Genomic DNA, 23133 nt, shown 5'->3' with positions numbered 1-23133 from the left:
TTTGCGTTAGTTTGCGCCAGCGACAGCGGTGGGCGACGGCGTCGTCATCGCGCGACGCATCGCGAAGGAATATCGCCTCATGCGGTTACCGCTTAAGTCCATTTTGCGTTTCGCCTCCAATGCGTGCGACAGGTGTTCGAATAGGGGATATTCAAAATTCCGCAAGTGCGCTTTTCCGCATAACAAAGTTGTCCCAAACAAGATGGCTGACCATGCATTTCCAGCTGAAACAAAGCAAGAAAGACTGGTTTTTTGTTAGATTCTTCCAAAATACGGTTCTTACATTCTATCCACACCTTTAGCGCCTGTCCTGTAGCCCACGTAGTTCCTTTATAGCGACGTCGGCCATCTTGTTTGGGGCAACATTGTTATGTGGGAAAGCGCACTTGCGGAATTTTGAATATCCTCTATTGCTACAACAGCTCTTACGAGGTACACAAAGGGTAGAGATTATTTATTTTCCAAAGTTCCTGCTTTGTAGCGTGCAGTGCTGGAGGGCAGCAGCAGCGGAATGCCTGCTCTTCGCAAAAAAAAAAAATGCAAATGGAAACAAAATAAGTGCTAGCGCAGAGGTTCCGAGAAGCGGGGAGGACTCTGCGTAGACCTTCGTCAGTGTTGTGTTCACAAAGCCATCCCTGCGATCCGGCAGCACTCGCCACCTACGTGCACATTCGTTAACGCTGCCGTGGAAGCTGATCCCCTGGCGCTGCTCAAGCAGAAGCGCACGCTAGCACCGCGAACGGCCTTGGAGTCACGGCGCCATGGAAAGCAGACGACGCGTCGAGACACGTCACCGTCGCTATAGCAACGCTATGAGGGTGAGAACAACTGACGGATTCATAAATTGGTGACTATATATTAACTTTTTTTTTCTTCAGGAAAAAAATTAATGTGAGGAAACGCAAAAAATAATTCAAACTCCCGAGCATGGTGCTGCCGACCTGCCGGAACACGGAAGGAGAGCTCGTATTGGCGGGAAGTTTGTGGGTGACCGTTGTTTTGGTGGTTGTGGCGGTTTTGGTGTTCTGCGACCGTTTCGACAGCATGGATGAGAGTGGGCAAGGCTCGTCGCCCACGAAGCCCGCAAACCCTTTCAAAAAGATAGTTTGGTTGGAAACGTCAGTGGACAAGGACCAACAAGTATCTGTTGAAGTGAAACAAGAATGTCGAACCTTGCTGCTCCGGGCGATTGGGTAAGCGAGGCGAAATGCGTCGAGCCTGAATAATGCGAAGCATTTGCTCCGAGCCGTCAAATGCAAAACGACGAGTTCTGTTGGAGATGCGTTGTGCTCATTTCCGTCTCTTGTTTTTCTTGTCTTGAAACTAGGAAAGTGCTGCAGTCATACCCGGACACCAGCGCAGAGACCAAGGTCATGCTTCTCGAAACCTACGAATCGTAAGCATTTGTTCAAAGGCGTATCGCAGCCGACTTGCGGGGGAGAGTTTATGCAGGGAAAACACGAGTATTTTTGGCAGACTGGTTCTTCCAACGGTGTTATAAGCTGGCGAGAATTTGGAGACTATGACTTCTGAATTTTTTCATGTCTAATTTGTCTAGTTTGAACTGCCGAGCAGTAGCGTACTTCCTAATAGAGTGCTTTAAAATGACGTGCAGTATATTTACAGTGAGAAGGTTGAATGCAGACTTTTCAGAAGCTAGCTTGTACACTGTTTACTGCCCAAATTTTAAATCATTTCTGCAGTGCTATATTTTCTGTATTTCTGTTTGTGCGCGCACTGCCTCTTCTCTACTTCCCTCCGAGCAACGTTCTTGTTGACGTTGTAGCGCGAGCGGAATCTGTGACATCCTAAACCTACTGTTTGTGTAGCTAGCTTCTTACTGCATATTTGTCATGTTCCTGTGAGAAATTACTGCTAATCAGTTACGGACCGTCATTGTGAACAGCTGTCTCGCACTGAAACTTTAGTTACTGCTGTAAAGTATTTTATTTACTCTAACCCGCGCCGCCCGGCTGCTGAGCCCAAGTACGCGGAATCGAATCCCGGCTGCGGCAGACACATTTCGCTGGAGGCGAACTGCGAAAACGCCCGTGTTCAATGCGTGATATGCGATATCAATGCACGTTAAAGAACCCCTCGTGGTCTAAACTGATCCGGGAGCCCACCACAACAGCATTTCGAATAGCCAATATGCAGCTTGAGGACGTTTAACTCCACGTACGTACCAATGCCGACCATTTATTTATTTTGCATACTACAGGCAGCCAAATGTTGGCTGTAGCAGGAGTGTGATGGTATGGTCAGTCGGTGTGCTTCTTCCAATGGTCGCATTTTTTGCACTACTCCACACATCTAGCTGGGACGTTCGGTGTCTTGTTTATTTAGTAAACGCCATCTTTGTTTCTTACTGCTCATCTTGTCTTTGCAAGTTGCCAAAAAGTGCTATTATATTAGCACAGTGTGATAATAAAGGCATGAACAGTAAAGTTTTGCTTTTCCACTTCCCATGCGACATTCTTGACTATCCATTCAGCCTGCTCACATCAGTATAGAAAACCTTGCTTTCAAACAATGTCTAATTTTACTGAAGTTTTCTGTTTTGATTGCAGCAATTGCAAGGGCAGTGTGGACTTCCAAGAGTTGCCAGTTTAATTTTTTTTCGTGGGAACTGTTTCTTATTTATTCTGCATGGAATTCCTCTTCTGGGCAGGTCCTCATAGATGTGAACACAGTTGAGAAGAAAGCTTTGATTCATTTATCCCTCAGCACAGACTGTAAAAAAAGTCAGCATATTACTTAATGTTGTGCTATCTGCAAAAGTGGATGTCACAGCTGTGGGAGTCATGTTTGCTGCCATCACCTTTCAAGCCACAATTCACTACCATAATCTTAAAAATCCAGGGGACTGTTGAAGCACCTGTTGCTCTTATCAAGTTGAAGCCATGTCGTCATGAATGATTCACGATCTTCCTTTTAATATGGGAACAACCAGGGACCGTGTCATGGGATGAAAGAAGTATGTAGGTTGTCATAATATTTGCCGTTTCATTTCAGAAGTCGTGGCATGTTTCAAAAAGCATGCTTATTGAAAGTTTTCAGATTACCCATTAGTGTTGAATGACTCTTGGTGTATTTAAAGCTGTTGGCTTTCTGGTTGCTGACATTGTGTTTATTGTTGTATTGGTTGAGAAAGGGCCAACACTGGTTTAGTTACGGAACATGGGGCTGCTGCTTGTAGCATGAAATTGCCGTGCAAGCACACAGGACCCGAGAGCCCGAGCACACCTTTCATCGCTGTCGCCAGGTACCAAGGGTGCCTGCTGGCATGATATAACGCTTCTTCCCTCTGCAGTGTGTCAACTCGGGATCAGCTTCAGTGTGCATGCAAATAATTGGGCATTTATGCTGCTGCGACAGCTGTGGAAAGCTTTGTATTGGTGCTATTTCATTGCATGCCCACTTAGTATGCAAAATAGCACAAAGCAACAATTGTTTCACTGTGGAGACTTTTATGCTTGCAGTCCTTGGACTGTCCAAGTCCAAGCTGGTTGCTGTTTTACCCATGCAACGGCTGAAATTAAGAACTGAAGATGGTTATTTTAACGTCTGTAGTCGGCACTACCCTGACAGTGAATCATTTATGTTTTCTTTTTCAGTTGGTGTGACTTTGCAACAGTTCTCATTTTCATCCAAGACATATGGCTTTGTGCTTAAACATAGACACTTATTGGTGTTGCTTTTCATCTTCATTCAGTTCCTTCAGTTTTTGCAAGTTGTAATCAACAAAACATGCCTCACCAAAATGAAGGCATGGAATATAAATAACTGCAGCCCCGTAATTTAACTTGCATTAAAATTGCTGCTTCATTTTCTCGTTTATAACACGTCATATCACCATTGTAAGTAGGCAGCTGTGTCATCGTAACAAATACAACCAAACATGTTGAGTTATCAATGTTTTCTCACACATAGAAATAAGTCTCTTGTTAGACTTCACTCTGCTTGTTTGTCTTCTTTATAGTTTACCTGCTTGAAAAGTTTAGCCTTCTTATTGAGTTGTCATTTCTTTTCTCTTAGCATCATGCAGATGCTAAACAGGGCCTTTCAGCTCCGGGTGCTTGACCCTTGGAAACTGGAAGAATGTGAGGTGAGCAGGCCTTCTGTTGGTGTTTATAATATAACTTGCCATGTTTTGCATTTCAGAGCATTTAAAGGATCGGGGTCATTCTGATAGAAAAAGCATGCCTCATGTATAGTTGGGCTAAAATTTAGCTCACAGAGGCTTGGAGATGTTGTAGCTGCCTTGAGTAATGAAATTTAGTGCATTCAAGTTTTCTGCCGTGTACTGCATTCAAGCTTTCGCCACTGCAGACATGTGGAAAAGTGATCTTCCTTCCTCTTTCCCCTTTCTATCTCTCACTTCGTCCCCCTTCCCACATGTATTGTAGCGTACTGGGCATCACCTAGTTAACCTCCCTGCCTTTCCGTTCACCATTCGCGCACTCTCTTTTACTGCAAAATTAACCAGTGGGAGTCAAGAAGATGTGCATGTGATATGGCCAAAGTGTTGATGCCAGTGCATGTATAGAGTTTGCCAGGTTGTCTTGACAAGTTGAGCAGTGTGCTGTAATACAAAAAAACAACCAACAATGGGTGCTGGGTTCCAGAGGCAGCAACTGCACATAAGTGCAGCCAGTGTGAGTTTTTTTTTTCTCAACCCTTGAATGTACCACTAACATGCTGGAAGCAGACTTGGCATGCACTGTACTGCCATCACCATGTTGCCATGCCTGTCTCTTGCAGCTATGGCTGTTTGTTCTTCTGATGGCACCTTATCTGGGCCGAGAGGATACTATTGAAATGTTTGTGTATGTGTACTGTCTTTTGGGCTAATCCAAAGGGATGACACTCAGATCACGTTCATTTGGTTTATTCTCGCGCACCTGCATCATTTCAGACTGTATTCGCAAAACATCCATTTCTTGTTTTCATCTGACTTTCTGGCCGCCTGGCTTCATTATTCCAATTCCCTGGTTTAGGGTTTCATGTACCACGGTTGGTGAGGTCGATCTCTGCTTGGTGTGTAGTGTCCTTTCTGAATGGCACAATACGCTACATTTCCTTTCTGCATTTTAAAAGGGGCTTGCATCCATCCTTGATCAATGCCTCTCTACTATGTAGTCCTGGAGACATGCCTATATTTCAGTTCTCGTTTTTCTGGCCGGCATTCGTATACAGGTGCCTGCGAGGGAGTGTTGCCCACTTTGGGTGCAGCTACATGGCTTTCCAGTGATATATGCCTCGCTGTATAGGAGTCATTTTTTGCTTGCTAGGGTTCACTTCGCTTTTTGATCTTCTTAAAAAAAAAAAAAAACAGTTTCTTGTGTGGGCCCACCGTGGTGGCTCAGTGGTTATGACGCACGGCTGCTGACCCAAAAGATGCAGGTTTGATCCCGGCTGCGGCGGTCGAATTTCAGTGGAGGCGAAATTCTGGAGGCCCGTATACTGTGCGACATCAGTGCACATTAAAAAACCCCAGGTGGTCAAAATTTCCAGAGCCCTTCACTACAACGTCCCTCATAGCCTGAGTCGCTTTGGGTCATAAAACCCCCATTAACATAAACCTAAACCTAAAGAGTTTCTTGTGACTTTTTTGCCACATCTCGATGCCGTTATCGCTGATCATTGCACACGTGTTACCACGTAAGGGTCTGGATCATACGGCTGCTCGCGAGTCTGCATTGCTTGACATTGTCTGAGGACGAAGTCGCCTTTCTGAAGTGATTGTAGGGTAGTGAGACATCTTTTGTCCACGTATGTCTTCATGTCTTCTTTTGTGAGCTTGTCTCTCCATCTCAGGAAGTCGTCATTACCTTCATGAATAGCCTGATTGGCTTGGATTTTGGTTTGCTTGGCAAAGCTTTGCTTTGATTTTGTGTTCAAAGAGAAGCTCTGCTGGGGACAACCCATTTGTTCCCTGTGGTGTTGCTTGGTAATTAAGTACTCTTGTACCCTTGTTTTTCATTGTTCCCTCTCTACTGTGGCCTTTCTCGCTACTTTCTTTATGTTCTGGATGAACCTCTCTGCTTCTGCATTGGCTTTAGGGCACACTAGAGTTAGTCTGTGATGCTTGATTCCAGTTGCTGTCATGTTCGTAAACTCTAAACTGAGAAGTGGTGGGCCATTGCCAGTTTTGATCTTCATTGGCACACCAAGAGTGGCAGATACGGCGAGCATTTTGGATGTTACTCTTTGTTAGTGCAGCAACCATAGGAAGTCTGGAATATTCATCTACGTTTTCCAGGAGGTAGCACATTACACCCAGAAAGAAACCTGCAAAGTCTGCCAAGACCCTAACGCCTGCCAAGGTCCTGTTTTTGGGAGATCGGTCATGTTCAGCAGTGGTGGTCTTTCAGCTGAGTCAGTGCTCTGGCATGCACAGCAGTTCTTTATAGCAGCTTCTACTTTTTTTCCAGTCCGGAAAACCAGTCATTTTCTCTGATAAGTTGTTTTGTTCCGACTATACCCACGTGTCCTCTATGCACACCTGTGCTCATTGCTTAGGCGTGAGGTTTCTTTGGAAGGATTAGTCTGGTTCCGCTTAAGATGATGCAGTCGCTGACAGTAATTTCCTGATGAACCTGGGCAAAAGGCTTCATAGCAGGTGTTTACCGCATTTTGTCCAGTGCTTTCCTGTTTTTTTGTGGATGGCCCTCTTCAGTCGCTGCATCATTGGTCATCCTCAAAGATCTTTCCACTTTAGTCATTGTCGTGTCTTTTGGTATGGCTGACATACTAAAGACGAGTAGATATTCTCAGGTGGTTTCACATCTTATGGTTTCTGTGTTTGCATCCTTAGCATATCTTGACAGTATGCCGAATTCGCTTTTCCTGACATGTGTTCTACTTTGTAGTTATACTCTTGGAGTCATAGGTTTAGACTCTCTGATCTGGTCGATAACTTTTCACTGGGGTTCTGGAGGATGGAGAAGAGTGGTTTGGGATTCATCTCAATTACAAAGCTTCCTCCAGCCAAGTGCACTCTGCAATGTTCTACCACCGACACTACTGCCAGCATTTCCTTGTCTATTTCAAGATAACGCCTCTCTGTAGGAGTCAATGCTTGCCTATAGTATGCGAGGATGCTAGGCTTTTCTCTCTTGCATTAGCATTGCGCCTATCCCTTGCTGGTCCTCCATCTGTGATGAGGCGGGATTCTTTGCTATCATCATAATAGTCAAGCAATTGATGGCACCCACTTCTTAACATTGTCCAGCACCTGGTTTTCTTTCCTGGTTACTTAAGTTTGTTTTTTCTCATGCCAATGCGCAACGTGGTTCTATACCTTAGCCAAGTGTTGGATGAATCAGCTGTTGTAGTTTAACATCCCCAACAAGCTTCGAACTTCTGAAGGATTCTTTGGGCAAGTGATGCCCTTGACTGGCTCCGCCTTATCAGGGTCTGCTGTAATGCCTGACTCTGATCATATGTGTCCAAAAAACTTTAATCTTGTTATTCCGATCACGCACTTCTGTTCGAAGTAAGTCTGGCCTCCCTCAGTGGTTTTAGCACGAGGCAAAGCCGGTGGCCATGCTCTTCAAGAGAGCATCCAGACACTAAAATATCATCACTTAGCATATTTACTTACATAATTTATGCATTTTTTTCTTTAAATTAAGGCTTCAAAAAAGGGGCGTGCAAATTACGCAGAGATTTCACGAACACATCCTAAAAAACTGCAAAGGTCATAATGAGCAATATGTACTGTAAATCACCGCTTGTGCATCGACCCCCCCAATTCACACCCCACGCTGAGCAAAAAAAAAAAAATTGACTCCAAATGTACTGCACTGCGCTTCCTTATCGTGAACGCCTCAACTGCTGCCCCATTTGGAGTGAAACTGCACACAGAGCTTGGGTATTACAGTAACTTTTGTCTCGGTGGTAAATTTGACAACGGTACTTACCTGGTACGGCCGCACACGAAACAAACCTGTAATTGTCTGCGCCGAGATTCAGGAACCAAAAAGCACCAACGTTGAGTTTTTGTAGAGGGGCGATGGTTGCGCCATCTATTGTCTGCAAGGGAAAGCGCCACAACGCGAAAGGTGCCGTGGCGAGCGTTGCAAAGTGCGTGGGTCCTTTGATGATGCCAAAGGGCGATGCCACTACCGCCCTTTGGCAGCAACCCGGCGCTGATGGCTTTCAGTTCATTGATCTCGGCGCAGACGATTACTGGTTTGTGTCATGAGCAGCTGAAGCAGGTAAGGACAGTTGTCAAAACTTAATAGGAATTGCACCACGGGACGAAAAAATGTGGCGGGGCTCCGTCATGCTATAACCACATTTTTTTTCAACCCGGCTAGTGGTAGCTCTTAGACAAATTCAGAGAAGCCGCCTTTTAGGACGCAGTCTGTGTACTTTTTCCCAGTGAGGTTTCCGTCGATGAAGTAAGGACTGATAATACGGCTATCGTAAATGCCACACCAAATATTTGCTGACCATCTTACTTGGTGCTTGTGTTGGTGTAGCCAGTATGGGTTCTTGTTGCACCAATAATGCGCATTGTGCAAGTTGGCATTGGAGTCCCTGCAAAATTGGGCCTCGTCTGTCCAAAGCACTTTGTGCAGGAATTCCGGGTCTTCATTGTAACATCTTGCCAGCATTTATTCCTTTCGATTAATACAGATTACATCACTGCTATCACGGTCACACCACCGGCTTCCTTCGCCGGACGCACACACCCAGCATTCCTTGCACGGGGTGATGTCCATGTAGGTTGGAGTACAGATGCTAGTTGAAACCGTAACACACAACACTACATTCATCACATTTAATTAGGCACCAGCTACAAAAATCGAGCCATTTCTGAAGGTCATTCGGTGTCAGTTCCTGGTGAAGACACATGTGATAGGTGTGGTAGCTGTGTCTTGATAGTGACCTCCAAACTGATGCCAGGCTGGCTCCATACGCGTTGGCGATTCCCCTGACACTTGCTTCTGACCTGACAGAAACGTATGCAAGGACATCAATGTCAGAATCGTCGGTTGCGCTCCGTGGTCTCTTCCTTTTCTGAACATGAACTGATCCAGTAGACTTAAATCGATTAAATATTGATACGAACGTCGGACGAGTCTGCACATGACGACCAGGATGTTTGGCAGCATACAGTCTGGATGCCAACTCCATGTCCATTTGCGCGCTCACATAAGCGATCAAAATGTCCACCTTCTCGGCAGTGGAGTATTTGGGTTGCGCTGTCGTGGCCATTCCCACAATTCGCATAATGCAGCATGATGTTTTCATCCTAGGCGGCACTTCCACACATTCAAGCGATTTGAAACACTGGCACTGCAATGGCCTTGTCCCACGCGCAGCTCCAAGTTAAGCACCTGAAATGCAAATGACTGTGCTATATTGGGAAACTGAAGCTAACACATGCTACGACACCCGCAAGAACAACTGCCCGATAGCATACAGTGACTGCCGCACAAGCTCTCCTTTCCACGCTGTCAAGGCTTTTCTTTTTCGGACGGGGTTCCTGATGCACAGCGATTATAAGAAAACAGATGATCAACCTAGTGAGTAAATGAATTCATGATGACACACAAAAACGAGCCCGTCGGGCAGCCATACCAGAAGTGGCGCACACACACAAAAAAAAAATTGCCAACGATTACGTTACTTCCTAATGCGAAATTTGAGCGCAGCTCATCAGCTGTTTCAGCTTTTCGATAGACTGAGGCAAAGAATTCGAGCAAGGCATGTGTGTACAGTTACAGACAACTTGTTATTTTTCACACATATTCCTTCTTCAAAAAACACTCCACTCACAGTTCTTGATTGTCATGAAGGAAGCTTTGTGGTCACAGCCATGGGAGGCGTTACGAGCGAGAGGAATGGGATGTTCTCCCACGTAAGTGGTAAGAAATTCTTTTTTTGTCTTTATACGTACATTAAAGTCCCCACCCATCCTTCCACCCTGGCAGGTGGCAGGTAATGGTTGATCGCGAGAGTTCACTCACCGTTGTCAGCGCTAATGCATGCAGCCCGCATCTCTCTCTCATCACCCCATGTACCTATAAGCGCGATTCAGGCATCCACTGACCCAGGAAGCCAGTTATGCGCACTTGCTTTCCTTAAAATGATTGGAGTGTAAAACGTTGTCAATGCCAACGCCAATGGACACAATGAACGGCGACAGCCTATGGCTTCAGCGCTGCGGTGTCCACTGCTGGTTACAATGGACAACGGCGACACTGCAAAACGCAGAAACGGGCCCCAAAGAGCTGTGCTCTAATAAACGCCTGCAGATGCACCCATCAGGGCTCTCAAAATCGACGTTCCCATAACTGACGATGACTATAATTTTCCTTATTCCGAGCAATGAAGCAGACAATGACGCCGGCCGCGGTCTAAGCTTAGCGCCGAGGTTCTCTACCGAGGAAGGTTAGCACACACGTTTTGAATTGGATGCTGCATTGATTACGATACGTCACCAACGGACGCTTCACTTACGCCATACTTCCAGTGCTCCTTGTGCGCTCAGTTTCGGTCACGTGCGGGAAAAAGCATCGATTTCTTCACGGTGCAGGGCTCTAGTAATTGAGTTTTTCTTCGTTTCAAAAACTGATAGGACATCGTCTTGTTCATGGCATCAAACTCCCATTTGGGACTAACTACCCAGCTACGATAATTAAAAAGTTAATTAGTGGGTTTTTTGTTAATTACCTGGATAATTAAAGGGGTTTCGCAGCATATTGTGTCCGCCGGGGCAGAGAGTGTGATCCTACACCTATTTTTTTGCTATATTGAACCCAATATTTTCATTAATTTTTGAAAGTGTTCGCTGAAACACCCTGTATATTTGACGGTGAGTATGTGCAGCACTGCCCTTATGTGCAGCACTGACTCCATGAAAAAAAAGCAGCGGTTCGCAAATCGCGAAGTTTGGTGCAGTCACTCGGTGTCCAGTTGTTGCGTGGGCTTTTACATATACAAATGCACCTTCTTTTCTTTTCTCTATGGAGTTTAAACAAGCGAAATCTTTCCGAACTGCAGTTAGTGCATCTCATAGCACAGCAGCAACCCATTCCTCGCCAGCCAGCCATGCAGAAGAAATCGAAAATCAGCGCTGAAAGAAAATGCAGCAGCAGGTCTATGAAGACTGCTTCCGCGGGAAGTAAATATGGCGGCCACGTCGTTCCCCGCTCTCAGAGTTGCTGTGGCGCTCCTTCTGAGGCTATTCGTTGCTTTTCCGCATGGCGCACATGAATTGAAGTAGAAGGCGTGTCGCCGTCGGCGACAGAGCTGCGATATCGAAGAAAGGCCAAACTCTTCCACTATGGAACAGCTCTGTGCTGTGCTACATATCGGCAGCAGTGCTTCCGTTCAAACCATTGGAGCAGCATACGGCGTATATTGTGACTTGCACAAGTTAGCCTTCAGTGCAAATCCATAGTGATCACTAGTTTGGTTTATGGGGGTTAAACATCCCAAAGCGACTCAGGCTATGAGGGACGCCGTAGTGAAAGGCTCCGGAAATTTCGACCACCTGGGGTCCTTTAACGTGCACTGACATCGCACAGTACACAGGCCCCTAGCATTTCGCCTCCATCGAAATGTGACCGCCGCAGCCGGGATCGAACCCGCGTTTTTCAGGTCAGCAGCCGAGAACCTTAACCACTGAGCCACCGCGGCGACATACTAATAGTCATCACTAGTATATAGTATTTGTCTCTTGCCGAGTGTCCTACTGGCACTACTCTAACTCCAGAGCTGTGTTCCTCTCAAGTGCAGAAGGCAGGGGTATGGTGAGAGGGTGGTAACATCGGATTAAGCAACACAGTTATGTATTTTCAAGCATTGCCCTGCTGCCTTGTACGCCTGTGCAGAAAGGTAGGCTCCAACTCCTCGCCAAACATTGTCTGCTAGCTTGATGCTGTGCATTCACTGTCATAACCCCCTCAGAGCCTTTACTTGGCCAGGTAGATTTCTTCAGGGCATGAAAAAAAAAAAATCAGTGCCAAACCATGGATAAGTTTAACGAAAAAGTGTCGTGTTCTGGCTACCATGACAGTTCAAGAGCATTTCCATTGCTGCTGTCAACATGGAGACCGTGTGATGCCTCGCGTTCTTGGTCATCCCAGCACAACAATCCAACAATATCATTACAGTTCGGTTTTAAAAGTAAACTTGCACTTGTAGTTTTGTCCGAGTTCCATCACTTCCGTTACTTTTTAAAGGAGGTAGCATTTTGTTCTACGAGCACACTTCTGCATGCAACAATTTTTTATGTTAATAACTGATAAACTGACTGCTTGTAGTGGAAAATTGGCCAAGATAAACTCCAAGTGACTTTTAACCGCACAGGGTTTGCCACATTATATCAACGGGAAAAAAACAAAACATTTATTTGTTCATAGAAAATAATATTGGCAAAAAGAAAACAAAAATAATGTTGTGAATTAAGCACCGAGAAAGTCTGGCAAATTTTTTTAAATATAAACCGAAAACTCCGACCCCTAACTTTAAGTGAAATTACTTCGAAAAAAAAGGCCAGGTGTGAGTCAGTGCTTGCACTGTGTGCTCTTTGGTTCATCCTTTGTCTATCATTGTTTAAGCTATGACTCTGTCTTGCAGCTTGCTCAGAAATGTCAGTTATGCTCAAAAACTGCAAACTCAATTTCTGCAGAAAAGCGCTCGCATATCATGTCTTATCAGATCAATATGAAATGCATGCTAATCAATTACTCTCAGTGCATACTTTTCACTCTTGTATGCTTTTCAAGATTTTGTCTTTATATATATTAGGTATCTTGGAAAGACGAGTTATTTTATACTTTACAGGCACTTGGCAAACAAGCTAGGCCGAAGCTGAAGCTTGACTTCCACTTGTCATTAGGGTATAACGGTGAAGATAATCCAAAATAATTATTTAAATTTAAGTCTAAATGAAACGAAAGAATGCTCTCTTCTGCTATGACAAGAACTATTCAACTAGACTACATTACTAACAATGTTGACAAAGTTAATTGCCTCAATAGCTGTTTGCAGTCTATATTTTCAGCACCCACCAATAGCTACTGTAGACACAGCTCCATGGAACTATAACTTACCTGCTGTGTCTGCCATTTTGGTGACATACGAAGGGGTGTTTAAACTACTGCCTGAATTGAAGCCACATATTGCCACTGGCCCAGGCGTTCTTTATGCTTAGCTTTAAGGAAATGTGCTGTGAGCATAGGCACATTCCTTGTGATATTCAGCAAGTCTCATTAGAACCAAGTGGATTGCTCTTGGTTTGGGAAACAGTGGATGTTGTGCCTCTGTACAAAGTTGGTTATTGCTGTTTTGTCTCCAATTGTAGAACTATTTTGAATGTGAGCTGCATATTGTTAGAGCATACTATTTCCTGCAATATATTTCTTCTGTTACAGATTAACAACTTCATTCTTAATGTGGTTCCTCAGTGTGACTTTTGAGCAGGGTTGACTTGTGTGATTCAACTTTTGGAATTCGTTTATGACATATTTTCTTCATCCGACTCCAGCATGCAAGCTGACAAGGTTCTGTTATATTTCACGAAAAGCTCGATGTTGTACCAGTGCTGCCCATAGAAATCACCTGAATGGAGGTCTCAATGTGGCCTACTTTTAAAATTAATTTGTGCGGGAACAGAACATCACGTGGATGTGTAATTTGATGGAAATCAGAATGAAGGGGAAGTGTTGCAAGAATAGTTTTACTAAATTATGCAAACCTCATAAAACTCCCAGAATAGCCATTTAATCATTGATAAATTGGCTTCTAGAACTCAGTGCCTGCAGTCTGCATGCAAGTTGACTGACATGTCTCAAGTCAGTTTGCAGCTTGGCTCCTATTGTCTTTTATGGGTGTAATGTTCGCTTGTTGTTTTTATAGCTTGCTATTTTTATGCACCTTTTCAGAAATATTATCGAGCCTTGCTGCTGCAGACGAAGAGAAAGAGAGAGGAGATGGAGCAGTGCAATGAGAGGGGAAGGGCGTAAGTGCATTTTTGACTGGACTTGTGTGCCATGTGCACATTCACGCTCTGCATGACCAGTTTTTCAAACCAAAGAAAGGTCCTCGGCCTTCTAATTTCTTTCCACTGTCTAAGTTGAAGAAACGCGGAACGCACTTCATGTTTTGAGGCAGCAGAGCACACCACAGATTCCTCTTTCAGTGGCGGTATATTCTCTGCTCCTACATGTCAGGGACTGTGCCATCTCGAACATGCATTGCACCAGAGTCTGCACTCTCCTTTTTAGTTGCTTTCTGCTTGTCTTTGAATGCAACTGCTGCTGTTTGTTTTTCATTATTATTGATAGACAGCTTCTTTTTGTGTGTGCATGCTTGCACGTGTGTGTGTGCGTGTGTGCACGCACGTGTGTGCGTGCATGTGTGTGTGTGTGTGTGTGTGTGTGTGTGTGTGTGTGTGTGTGTGTGTGTGTTTTTACTATCTCTTGACTTGCCACCTCGGATGAAGTTCAGGAAGCAGGAATGTGGGCGTATGCTACATGAGACATAAAGAAAGGGGTCAAGCTCTCCAAATTAGGTCCAAACATACAGCTTTAAAAGTCTACTTAAATTAAATTTTACTGAGGCTAAATTGGCTCTAGTTGCACAGTATCTGTAAATAAAGTAATTGCAGCAAAGTCAAATGGTTGTCCAACACAGGTTGGTTTTTTTTTTTTTTTTTCATTTGAAAGCTTTTGAGACGGACGGTACCAGGAAACGCGTGCACCTTGCTGTGGGCCGAGGAGTTTTCGTGTGAGGCAGGTGTTCTATAGGTTTGAGAATCTGCTTTGCTCACTTAAAGCCCCTCCTGCTGCCTTTCACTGTGTGGCTGTTTCTTTGGAATTCATGTTTGAATGTGTCAGGCATGTCTTTCATGAATGCAGTGGTCGTTTTTGAATGAAGCATTATGTACAGTTATGAGCAGGCACATGTTCTGTATGGAAGCTGAAACAGCTAGCAGAAACATGTCACTTTGTTGCACCTACGAAGCGTATTTGCTCATCATATTTGCGATGTTTAGCAATGTTGGCATGGAGTGGTCTATACTGCTATCGTTGCCTTGCCTTTGCCTTTGAGGAGGGCAAACAATACAAGCATTCCTGAAGCAGTAAGTCTGATTGTCCAAGCACAGCTGTAATAGGTACTTTTCCATTTTGTCTGCAAGCTGGCTTTAAGCCTGTAACAGTTCTACCTAATTTTGGGGCTTTTGCATTTTCTGTTTTGCTTTCTTTCCGTCTGCTTTTGGTTGCTCTCTGTCTCTCCTTAGTCACATTGTACACTGATGTGCAGTTGAAATGCAAGACACTCATTTTTTCTTTTAAGTTATGATCATAATCAACTTCTATTGAACATTTTTCTTGGCTTTTTTTCATCCTAGCGGTTACTGTGTATATATGACATAGTGTGAACTAAATCAAGACTCCAGGTGGAATAACTAGAATGAAGTAGAGGGTAGTCATGATATTAAGGACTTACGACCAAAAGCACAAATGAATAGTCACTAGTACTAAGGAAGGCATAAGCACTGAGATAAAAATGGATGCTTAGATTTAAGGAATGAAAAAGCGAAGCAAAAAAGCACAGTGCATAACAACCAAGAATTACAGCTATAATTCCAGCATTAAACACGAGTGATGAAGGAAACAAAGCTGACAAAGCAAAAGCAACAAAGCAGATATATTGACAGATCCAAGGCCGTCGCAGTGGCTCAGTGGTTACAGCACTCTGCTGCTAACCTGAAAGATGCGGGTTCGATCCCAGCCATGGCGGTCGCATTTCGTTGGAGGTGAAATGCTAAGAGGCCCGTGTGCTGTGCGATGTCAGTGCACGTTAAAGAACCCCAGGTGGCCGAAATTATCTGGAGCCTTCCCCTACGGTATCCCTCATAGCTTTGGTTGCTTTGGGACATTAAACCCCATAAAACGTAAAAATTACAGATTCGAATGTACCAAAGCAGCACTAACAGTTCTAACCCTCCTGGCTGTTAGACCAAGAGGGATTGAATTCTTAACGTCCTATCTTGCTCATTCTGTACAGGCTACTCTTATGCAGCGGATGTGCTTGAGTTGTGGTAGCATTTGAGTGAGCCAGACTTCACTTGCATGCATATTTATTTATTTTTATTGTTACATGCAGGTTGTATGAAAAACTTCTGCTCCAATATGGACCGGAAAAGGGACAGGAATCTCCAGGGAGATCTTCTTGCATTGTTGTAGACCTAGGTGATGACATGCATGATGAGTGATGACATGAGGTGATGACGTGTTTTTAACAGGTAACTTAGGGTTCCTGGCAGTATTTGTAGTGCCCAAAAAGGCCACAACTTTTCCTCTCCTGTATGCCTCTAACTGACCTTTCCGGAGTTGCCATGTTTGGCATTGCCTTCAGACGAGATGTGGCCATTCCACAGACATAAGTCTTGCATGCAAGAAGTGCCTCAGTAAGCTCCTGGCAGTTGTAATCATTTTTCACTGTCGCAGCGCAGTATTTGTTCAACAGTGGACCGTTGAGAGACACAACCCCATAGGTTACGAGACGTTCATCTTGGCTAACATTTTAAGTACTTTTTTCCATGTACAGAGTAATATTCCAAACATATCTACTGGACGCTCACACTGGTGAGAAACTTTAGTCTAAAACCAACGCATTTCAAGGGTGTATGTTTATGTTGTTTCCGAGAAAGTCCGCCCTTGAAACAAAGCAGGCTCTCATGAACTGGCACGTCTTGCTCCGACACATATGAAGTGCCTGAAAGCTGTTAACAGATCTCATCAAGTGATAGGCCATCTCAGGACAGGACCTCTCGTTTTGACTGGTAGTACTTATCATAAGGCTTCTTGATCACTCCTTTCAAGGTGACCAGTGTATAAACCGTTATTATTAAGCCACCAAGCTTTTGTGAGACCAGTTGTGCTGGTGCACCCATAGAAACTGTATTGCATAGCAGCTGGCCTCAGTAACTATATGGGATCAATCAGCTCTTTGTTAAAAAACTGAAGAAAATATTTTTTCACTCTGGCACCCTCATCTGGGTGGAATCTGACACCAGGAGAGCCAGCAAAGGGAATTGAATGGTGGTAGGGGGGCAGTTTTTACTAAGGATATGCACTCTTTCTCTTTAAAGACGCTGTGCTCTTATCTTTTTTTTTTTTTTTTTTGAGACTCGTGGTTTCTATTCACGACTGTTCAAAGTGAGAGGGCAGTTTCATGTCATTTTCATTTGAAAAATGATGCAGAGGTTTCTGAATCACTTTTTTTTTTTTTTCATGCAACGTAAAAAAATTATTCGCTCATCCCATGTGGGCTATCTGTAGCTAAGGCAATGACCGGATGAAGAAACAAGAGCTAATGTTCGAAGAATTTTCTTTCTTCAAACTCCATTCGTTATCCAATTTTTCCACACGTTGCAGAAAATGTACAAGCTTCAGCTTTTGGCAGCATTGCATTCCCTGTGCAGAGTGTTAAGTGCAATGGCAAAACAAGTCTGTATGCATGCAGTTTTTTCTCTGCAAGCTCTGTGCACCACCTGGTGATGTTTGTGGCAAGTGCAGTGTAACAGTCAAGCTCAAGCCAGCTTCAGGACTGCATTGTTAAGTCAGGCTATTTTGGATGAGTGGTGCTTGTCTTCTGTACACTCTACATGTGAATTTTTGGAGAGCTAAACTCCTCTTCTGTGAAAAAAAAAAGGGGGTTAAAAGAGTACCAACATGAAATTCTTCATTTTTATTTCTATCTAGTTCTTCCGATAAGCCCATGGTATGGAGCCTCAATTTCAGCTGTGCACATATGTCATATTGTCACATCATAGCCACTTTCAACTGTGCACACTGTGATTTCACTGGGTACTGAGGTGAACGCAGCTAGTGATCACATTGACTCACAAACCTCTGATGCACCACAGACATGCCAGAATTTGATACCGCCTCATCTACTCTACCAGGAACTAGATAGCAAATCTTCTGATTTAGGCTTAGATGAAAACTCTGAGACTTGATGAGTCTTCATGAGCCAGAGTGAACACAAGTCAATGTAAATAAGCCCTGCAAAGCCACTTTGAGGTCATCTTTGCAAAAAAGCTTCCTGTTCAATAATTTCCAATGTTAAAGTAAATTTACTGTTAGATAATTCAGTGTAATTAAAGTGCAGAAATTATCTCAATCAGTATACAGCAAGTGCCTTGCAGGCTTTTTCAATCTGCATGAAGACATTAAGCTACTGCAGCTAGGTGTACCAATGTGATAAGTTTCACATTGTCAGCCGAGCATTCGCGGGATGACTCCACCTGTTGGTGTTTGCTTTGCCAGTTTCTTGCCGCAGTGTTCTGTGCTGTGTTATTTGTGTGTGTGTGTAGTCGGTTGCGTTCACACTTAGCCAGCCTGTTGCTTGCTCAGTTAGTGTGTAGTAAATGCAACTTTCAGTTCCTCTTGCTCTTAGGTGCTGACGTAAGTGAGAGGCATTTTTGTTTGAAGTTGTTTTCTGACATCACGTGTGCCTGGAAGCCAGTAGAGCAGCATGGCCCTGGATGGGCAGAGTATGGTTCATTTCCTTATTGCATTTTAGTTGGGTATGTCTCAAGGTGCTGCCACTTGCCTTTATGTTTTGGCGTTATTAAAGACATCTCCAAGTAAATTGCTACTGTTACAGTTTTCTTCCTGAACATAGTTCAAAGAAATGTGAGCTATCTGTTTAACTACTTAAAACACGAGCCCTTAAAGGTGCACTGAAGAGAAATCCGAACTCGTCTTTTTGCCGCGGGAACTCAATCTACACATTCCGAGCATTCTTAGAAACCTTGACTTATTGCCCTGTGTGGCCGATTTCACTAATTAAATCGAATTAACGTCCGGCTCCCGCCTTTTTTTTTTTAATTCTGCCTCGTACGGTGCGCAGAGTCGACCGACGCGGGGAGTGCCTTTCAGCCAGCTGCGCGGAGGCTTTGCTTTCGCTTCATTTTGTTTTTTAGGTTTCCGTGAATAAATAGTTTCATTTGCAGATAATATAACCGCAAAATAAGCCCGCAGAAATAAAAATACGCGCGGACTATTTGCTTCTACGGACTACTACGTATTACTCCGCCGATGGCAGGGCGGCAAGCCGCCACGGGACTGGCTGAAAGGCACTCCCCGCGTCGGTCGACTCCGCCCATCGTACGAGGCAGAATTAAAAAAATAAAGGCGGGAGCCGGACGTTAATTCGATTTAATTAGGAAAATCGGCCACACCGGCAATAAGTCGCAGTTTCTAAGAATGCTAGGAACGTGTAGATCGAGTTCCCGCGGCAAAAAGACGAGTTCAGATTCCTCTTCAGTGCACCTTTAAGAAAATAAATATGCCTTTATTCTGTCTGGTCCCCATTTGCAGCTACCGAAGCTAATTGGGCTTTATTTGTTATCAGGCGTTTATATGAGACGCTGCAGCCCATTTTCAGACCACAACAAGCAGCGTTTAGCCTGTCTAGTTATTGTGGCCTATTAAAGTTGAAATTTCAAGTTTTGCGTGGAGTATGTTGGCCACTCATGATTTGAGTGGAATTAGCTACTGGCATTATTTCATGTGTTTGTCTGGCAAATATATGCAAGTCATGCATGGACACATGCCCATTATCCAAGAATGCCTGTGAGCCTGAGGCTTGAATCAGAGTAATAGTGTTGAGACTTTGTAGATGGACATAATAGATGCTAATGGATATGCCCTGTCGCTGCAGATGTTAGGTTTCCCAAGCGATCCGACGTGAAATGTCTCCTTGGTACAATTTCAACACCTGTTTTGGGAGGATGCCTGTCAACTTTTCCAAAACATCAGAAAAATGTTGTTGTCTAGGGAGGGTCTAGACACGTTTTTATTCAGAGTTCATACAAAAGGAGAGGATTTCAACAGACGTTCATGGTGGAAAAGGTTTACATCAACACTGCATGAATGAGCACTGGGTTACTGTTGCAAAACAAATACAAAAAATATATTCACACCTGCTGACACCACCATGGGTTCCAGGTAGTGCAACTTTAAATGCATGTCAAACAGTAGAGGTCCAAGACTGATGGCAACAAAAGTGGCTGCCAGCAATGTAGGGCTTCAATTTCTCCCTGTAACTTAACTTTTCTGCCAATCAATATTTTTGGTTTTTGCTGTTTTAGAATCTGTTTCACTTCATTGTAAGTGCAATTCTCAGCACACAAAGCATTGCCATTTGAATGAATCTGCGGCATTCCCTTCTTTACTATGCACAAAACCATGTCTCTTGGTTTTGTACTCTTCATGCTTGCAAAGCGTCAGTAAGCTTCATGAGTAAAGCAGAAAAAAAGATGTCATCTGAAATAAGCAGTTAAGAGCTCTGGCTGGCATTAGGATCAGACAACCTACTGTTAAAGTGTGTGATGTCAAAATGCCTTGAAGGAGCATGGTGTCTGAAAGATAAAAGATAAGGGTAAAGGCTATGCTAAGCTACTCACCAAAATGTGCTTTATGGCTGGTACGAATTGAGAATCATTCCAGTTCTCGTGTTCTTGAGGCCATGTTTGCTTGGCAGTGGCATGCAAAGTATCGCTTTGAAATACGTCCAGCATTGGCAGGTTCACAGCTGCACATTAAACATGGTATATTTTCTAATTACTTCTGGGAAATGGGGATTGTCATTATTTTATGTTCTTAAAGTCTGCTGCTCATATTGTCTGACCTCTTGTTCATGCAAGTTGGCAAGTTTAACCAGTGAGCTGTGCTAGTTTATACTTCAAATTTTGAACCTTCTGGCGCAGTTCTTAAAATGGACATGCTTCATAAGGAAGTCCTTTGTGTTAAAGTTGGCATATGTCATGTGTAACTGTATATCCTGCTACAAAGATGTTTATTTCAGTCTCTATTGATAGAAGTTTCATTTTTAACCCTTTCACTGTCACGGACGTACCGGTACGTTTTCGCGCTTCCCCCCCACAGTGTCACTGACGTACCGGTACGTTCTCTATCGTGCGTTCAAAATTTCGCGCTTGAGCACAAGGCTGACGCTCTTGGACTAGCTGCGCCATCTGTTGAATCTTCCTACAAGTTCGTATTTTCGCCCCTTACTGTTTTGGTACGTGTATTGAAGAGTACGGAGCGACTGGCATCCCACCCCTCTCTCTTTGCTGAATGGCACGGTCGCTCCGCGTTCGCCGGATCATGACGCGCGCGCGTGGTTATGGTTCCAAGGGTTGTTCTGCCATCTGCCGCTGTTTTGCAGGTTTTTATTTTTCTTCTGTCGGCGTGTGAGCTACGGCGCTTCAAGTTCAAGGGCGCGCGCCGTTGCCACTCCGAGAGTCAAAGAGACTGACACATGACTTGATCGCTGCTTTCGCTCTCTCGCCGCACCCTCGCTTGCGGCTGGCAGCAGCAAAAGCAAAGCCCCTCAACTTTGTTTTAGCCTTTTTCCATCTCCCTCTCTCATCTCTATTACACAGCGTCCCATTTCTCTCCGTTTTGCGGGCCACTGAAAGCACACCCCCGCTGCACGCGGTTACTTTCGGATATGGCTGACCGCGCCTGCGCATTGGAGCGGTGGCTCTTCAGATTCTAAATACGAGCCGAGCTCGGATTCGGACTCTGACAGCGTCTCATCCAAGGAAGAGGCGAGTTCCGCATCGTCAGATTCTGACGTTGAAACAGCGGGACCATCATCCCGGAAGTGTGCGACACTGGGGGTGCGTCACGGGCAGAAACACCCGACAGCGAAAGGGTTAATATGCAGAAGTCAACATCAATATTCTACTGGATTCTCTACTATGAAAATGCTCACCTCCATACTGCAAGCAATGCTACCTGAAAACCTGGCACTGAGCCCTTCTAAGTCTTTCTTGAGTATTTTTTCTTGGTGCCTGTTGATTTCTTACACTCTGTTTATGCCTTCACTGATCAGTGCAAAACTTCATTTGCCTCAGTGCTATGTACAGGGTGATCCCCTCTTAAGGTGAACATGCAAGTGTGTGGCTGTGCTGTTAGGAGTGCCTGTGAGTTCAACAACGCGACCAGGCATCAAAGCAAAACTGTACAGACACAACAGGACCTGAATGCGGTGCTTCACGTTGCCTGCCACTTTCCTTTGAAGTGCAGCCGGGACGAATGCACTGGCGCTTTGAAGAGTGTGGCCAGATACTCGCATGTTCACCTTAAGAGTGGATGATCCTTACATCTGCTGTGGAAGCTAATTTCTGAAAATTCGTTATAAACTTGAAACCTAGTTCTTTTTCCATGTTCATCTTCCTAATATATCATGAAATGCTAGGCACAGCAACACGCTTCGCAAGTTGCCAGTCTCTGCTATTGTGATAAAGCAAATAATGTATTGGAAGCTTTCAAGACACTTTTTCTTCATCTTTATGGCCTTTATTCTAATTAAATTTTTTATGCAGCTTTCTTGTGTAGCAGAAAGGCTCGCACTAATGAGCTCGTCATTACATTACAAGAGACCGAGCACAATGTCTAAATTTTTGCGAGCATGCCTCTCTTGTCATGAATTCTTAGTGGAGGTGTATAGCTATCCTAAGGGTTGTCATTTGGAAAGACGGAAATGCTAGCCCATTGTTGTTCACAAGGTTTCTAAATGGGGCCAGTTCTCATCTGAGCTTGAGGCTCTATTCGTTAAAGGGCAGTGAGGACAACTGCATCCAATTTTTGTTCTCAGCAAAAATTTATTCTATGACTCTTTCTGGCTGTGTTAATGTTTTTCCAGTAACAAAAGACGCATTTATCGCTGAGAAAATTGCATTTAAAAATTATTCCCTCTCCTTGTCGACGCATTACAGTGTACTTGGGAAACCAGCTGGTGACGGCAACACCTGCATTTAGTTTTTTGGCCTTTTCTGGCTTGTAAAAGCTCTTTTTTCAGGGAAAGTAGCATCTTTGTTGTTACAGTGAAATAATCTATCTATACAGCCAGCTTCAAATTTTCCTCACTGTTCCTTTAACACACTAAAATTTTTTAATTGTTTTGAGATGATAATGGTCCAGCGGGAACAAGGAAAAATGCTACTCATCTTGTCTTTCTGGCCATTGACCATCACAAACCAGTCTCATGACCCCCTCAGGCGCGAATTATTATCCAAAGGGAGAGGAGGGGTTGTTAAGATTTTCATATTTTATTGAGAAGCATTACCAAGATTGGAGG

At 44.1% G+C, this 23133-nt stretch overlaps 1 protein-coding gene across 2 annotated transcripts; it reads left to right on the top strand.

The window, feature by feature from the left end:
- The first annotated feature begins 969 nt into the window (after positions 1-969).
- On the top strand, positions 970-22408 carry LOC149351764 (uncharacterized). 2 transcript variants are annotated; one of them, XM_089581099.1, is made up of 6 exons: positions 970-1193; positions 1328-1396; positions 4039-4108; positions 13911-13987; positions 16138-16276; positions 21718-22408. In XM_089581099.1, exons 1-5 carry the CDS (start codon positions 1045-1047, stop codon positions 16244-16246), a joined length of 474 nt encoding a protein of 157 aa, XP_089437225.1. In that variant the 5' UTR covers positions 970-1044; the 3' UTR covers positions 16247-16276; positions 21718-22408. The 2 variants fall into 2 exon arrangements, with proteins under 2 accessions (XP_089437225.1, XP_089437224.1); XM_089581098.1 differs by lacking the exon at positions 21718-22408 and having other exon boundaries at positions 16138-18699.
- The last annotated feature ends 725 nt before the right edge of the window (positions 22409-23133 follow it).

The sequence above is a fragment of the Amblyomma mixtum genome, chromosome 3 (assembly GCF_055824585.1).
Source record: "Amblyomma mixtum isolate Tamu chromosome 3, ASM5582458v1, whole genome shotgun sequence".
Lineage (NCBI taxonomy): Eukaryota > Metazoa > Arthropoda > Arachnida > Ixodida > Ixodidae > Amblyomma > Amblyomma mixtum.
This window is presented reverse-complemented; position numbering and strand designations above follow the sequence as displayed.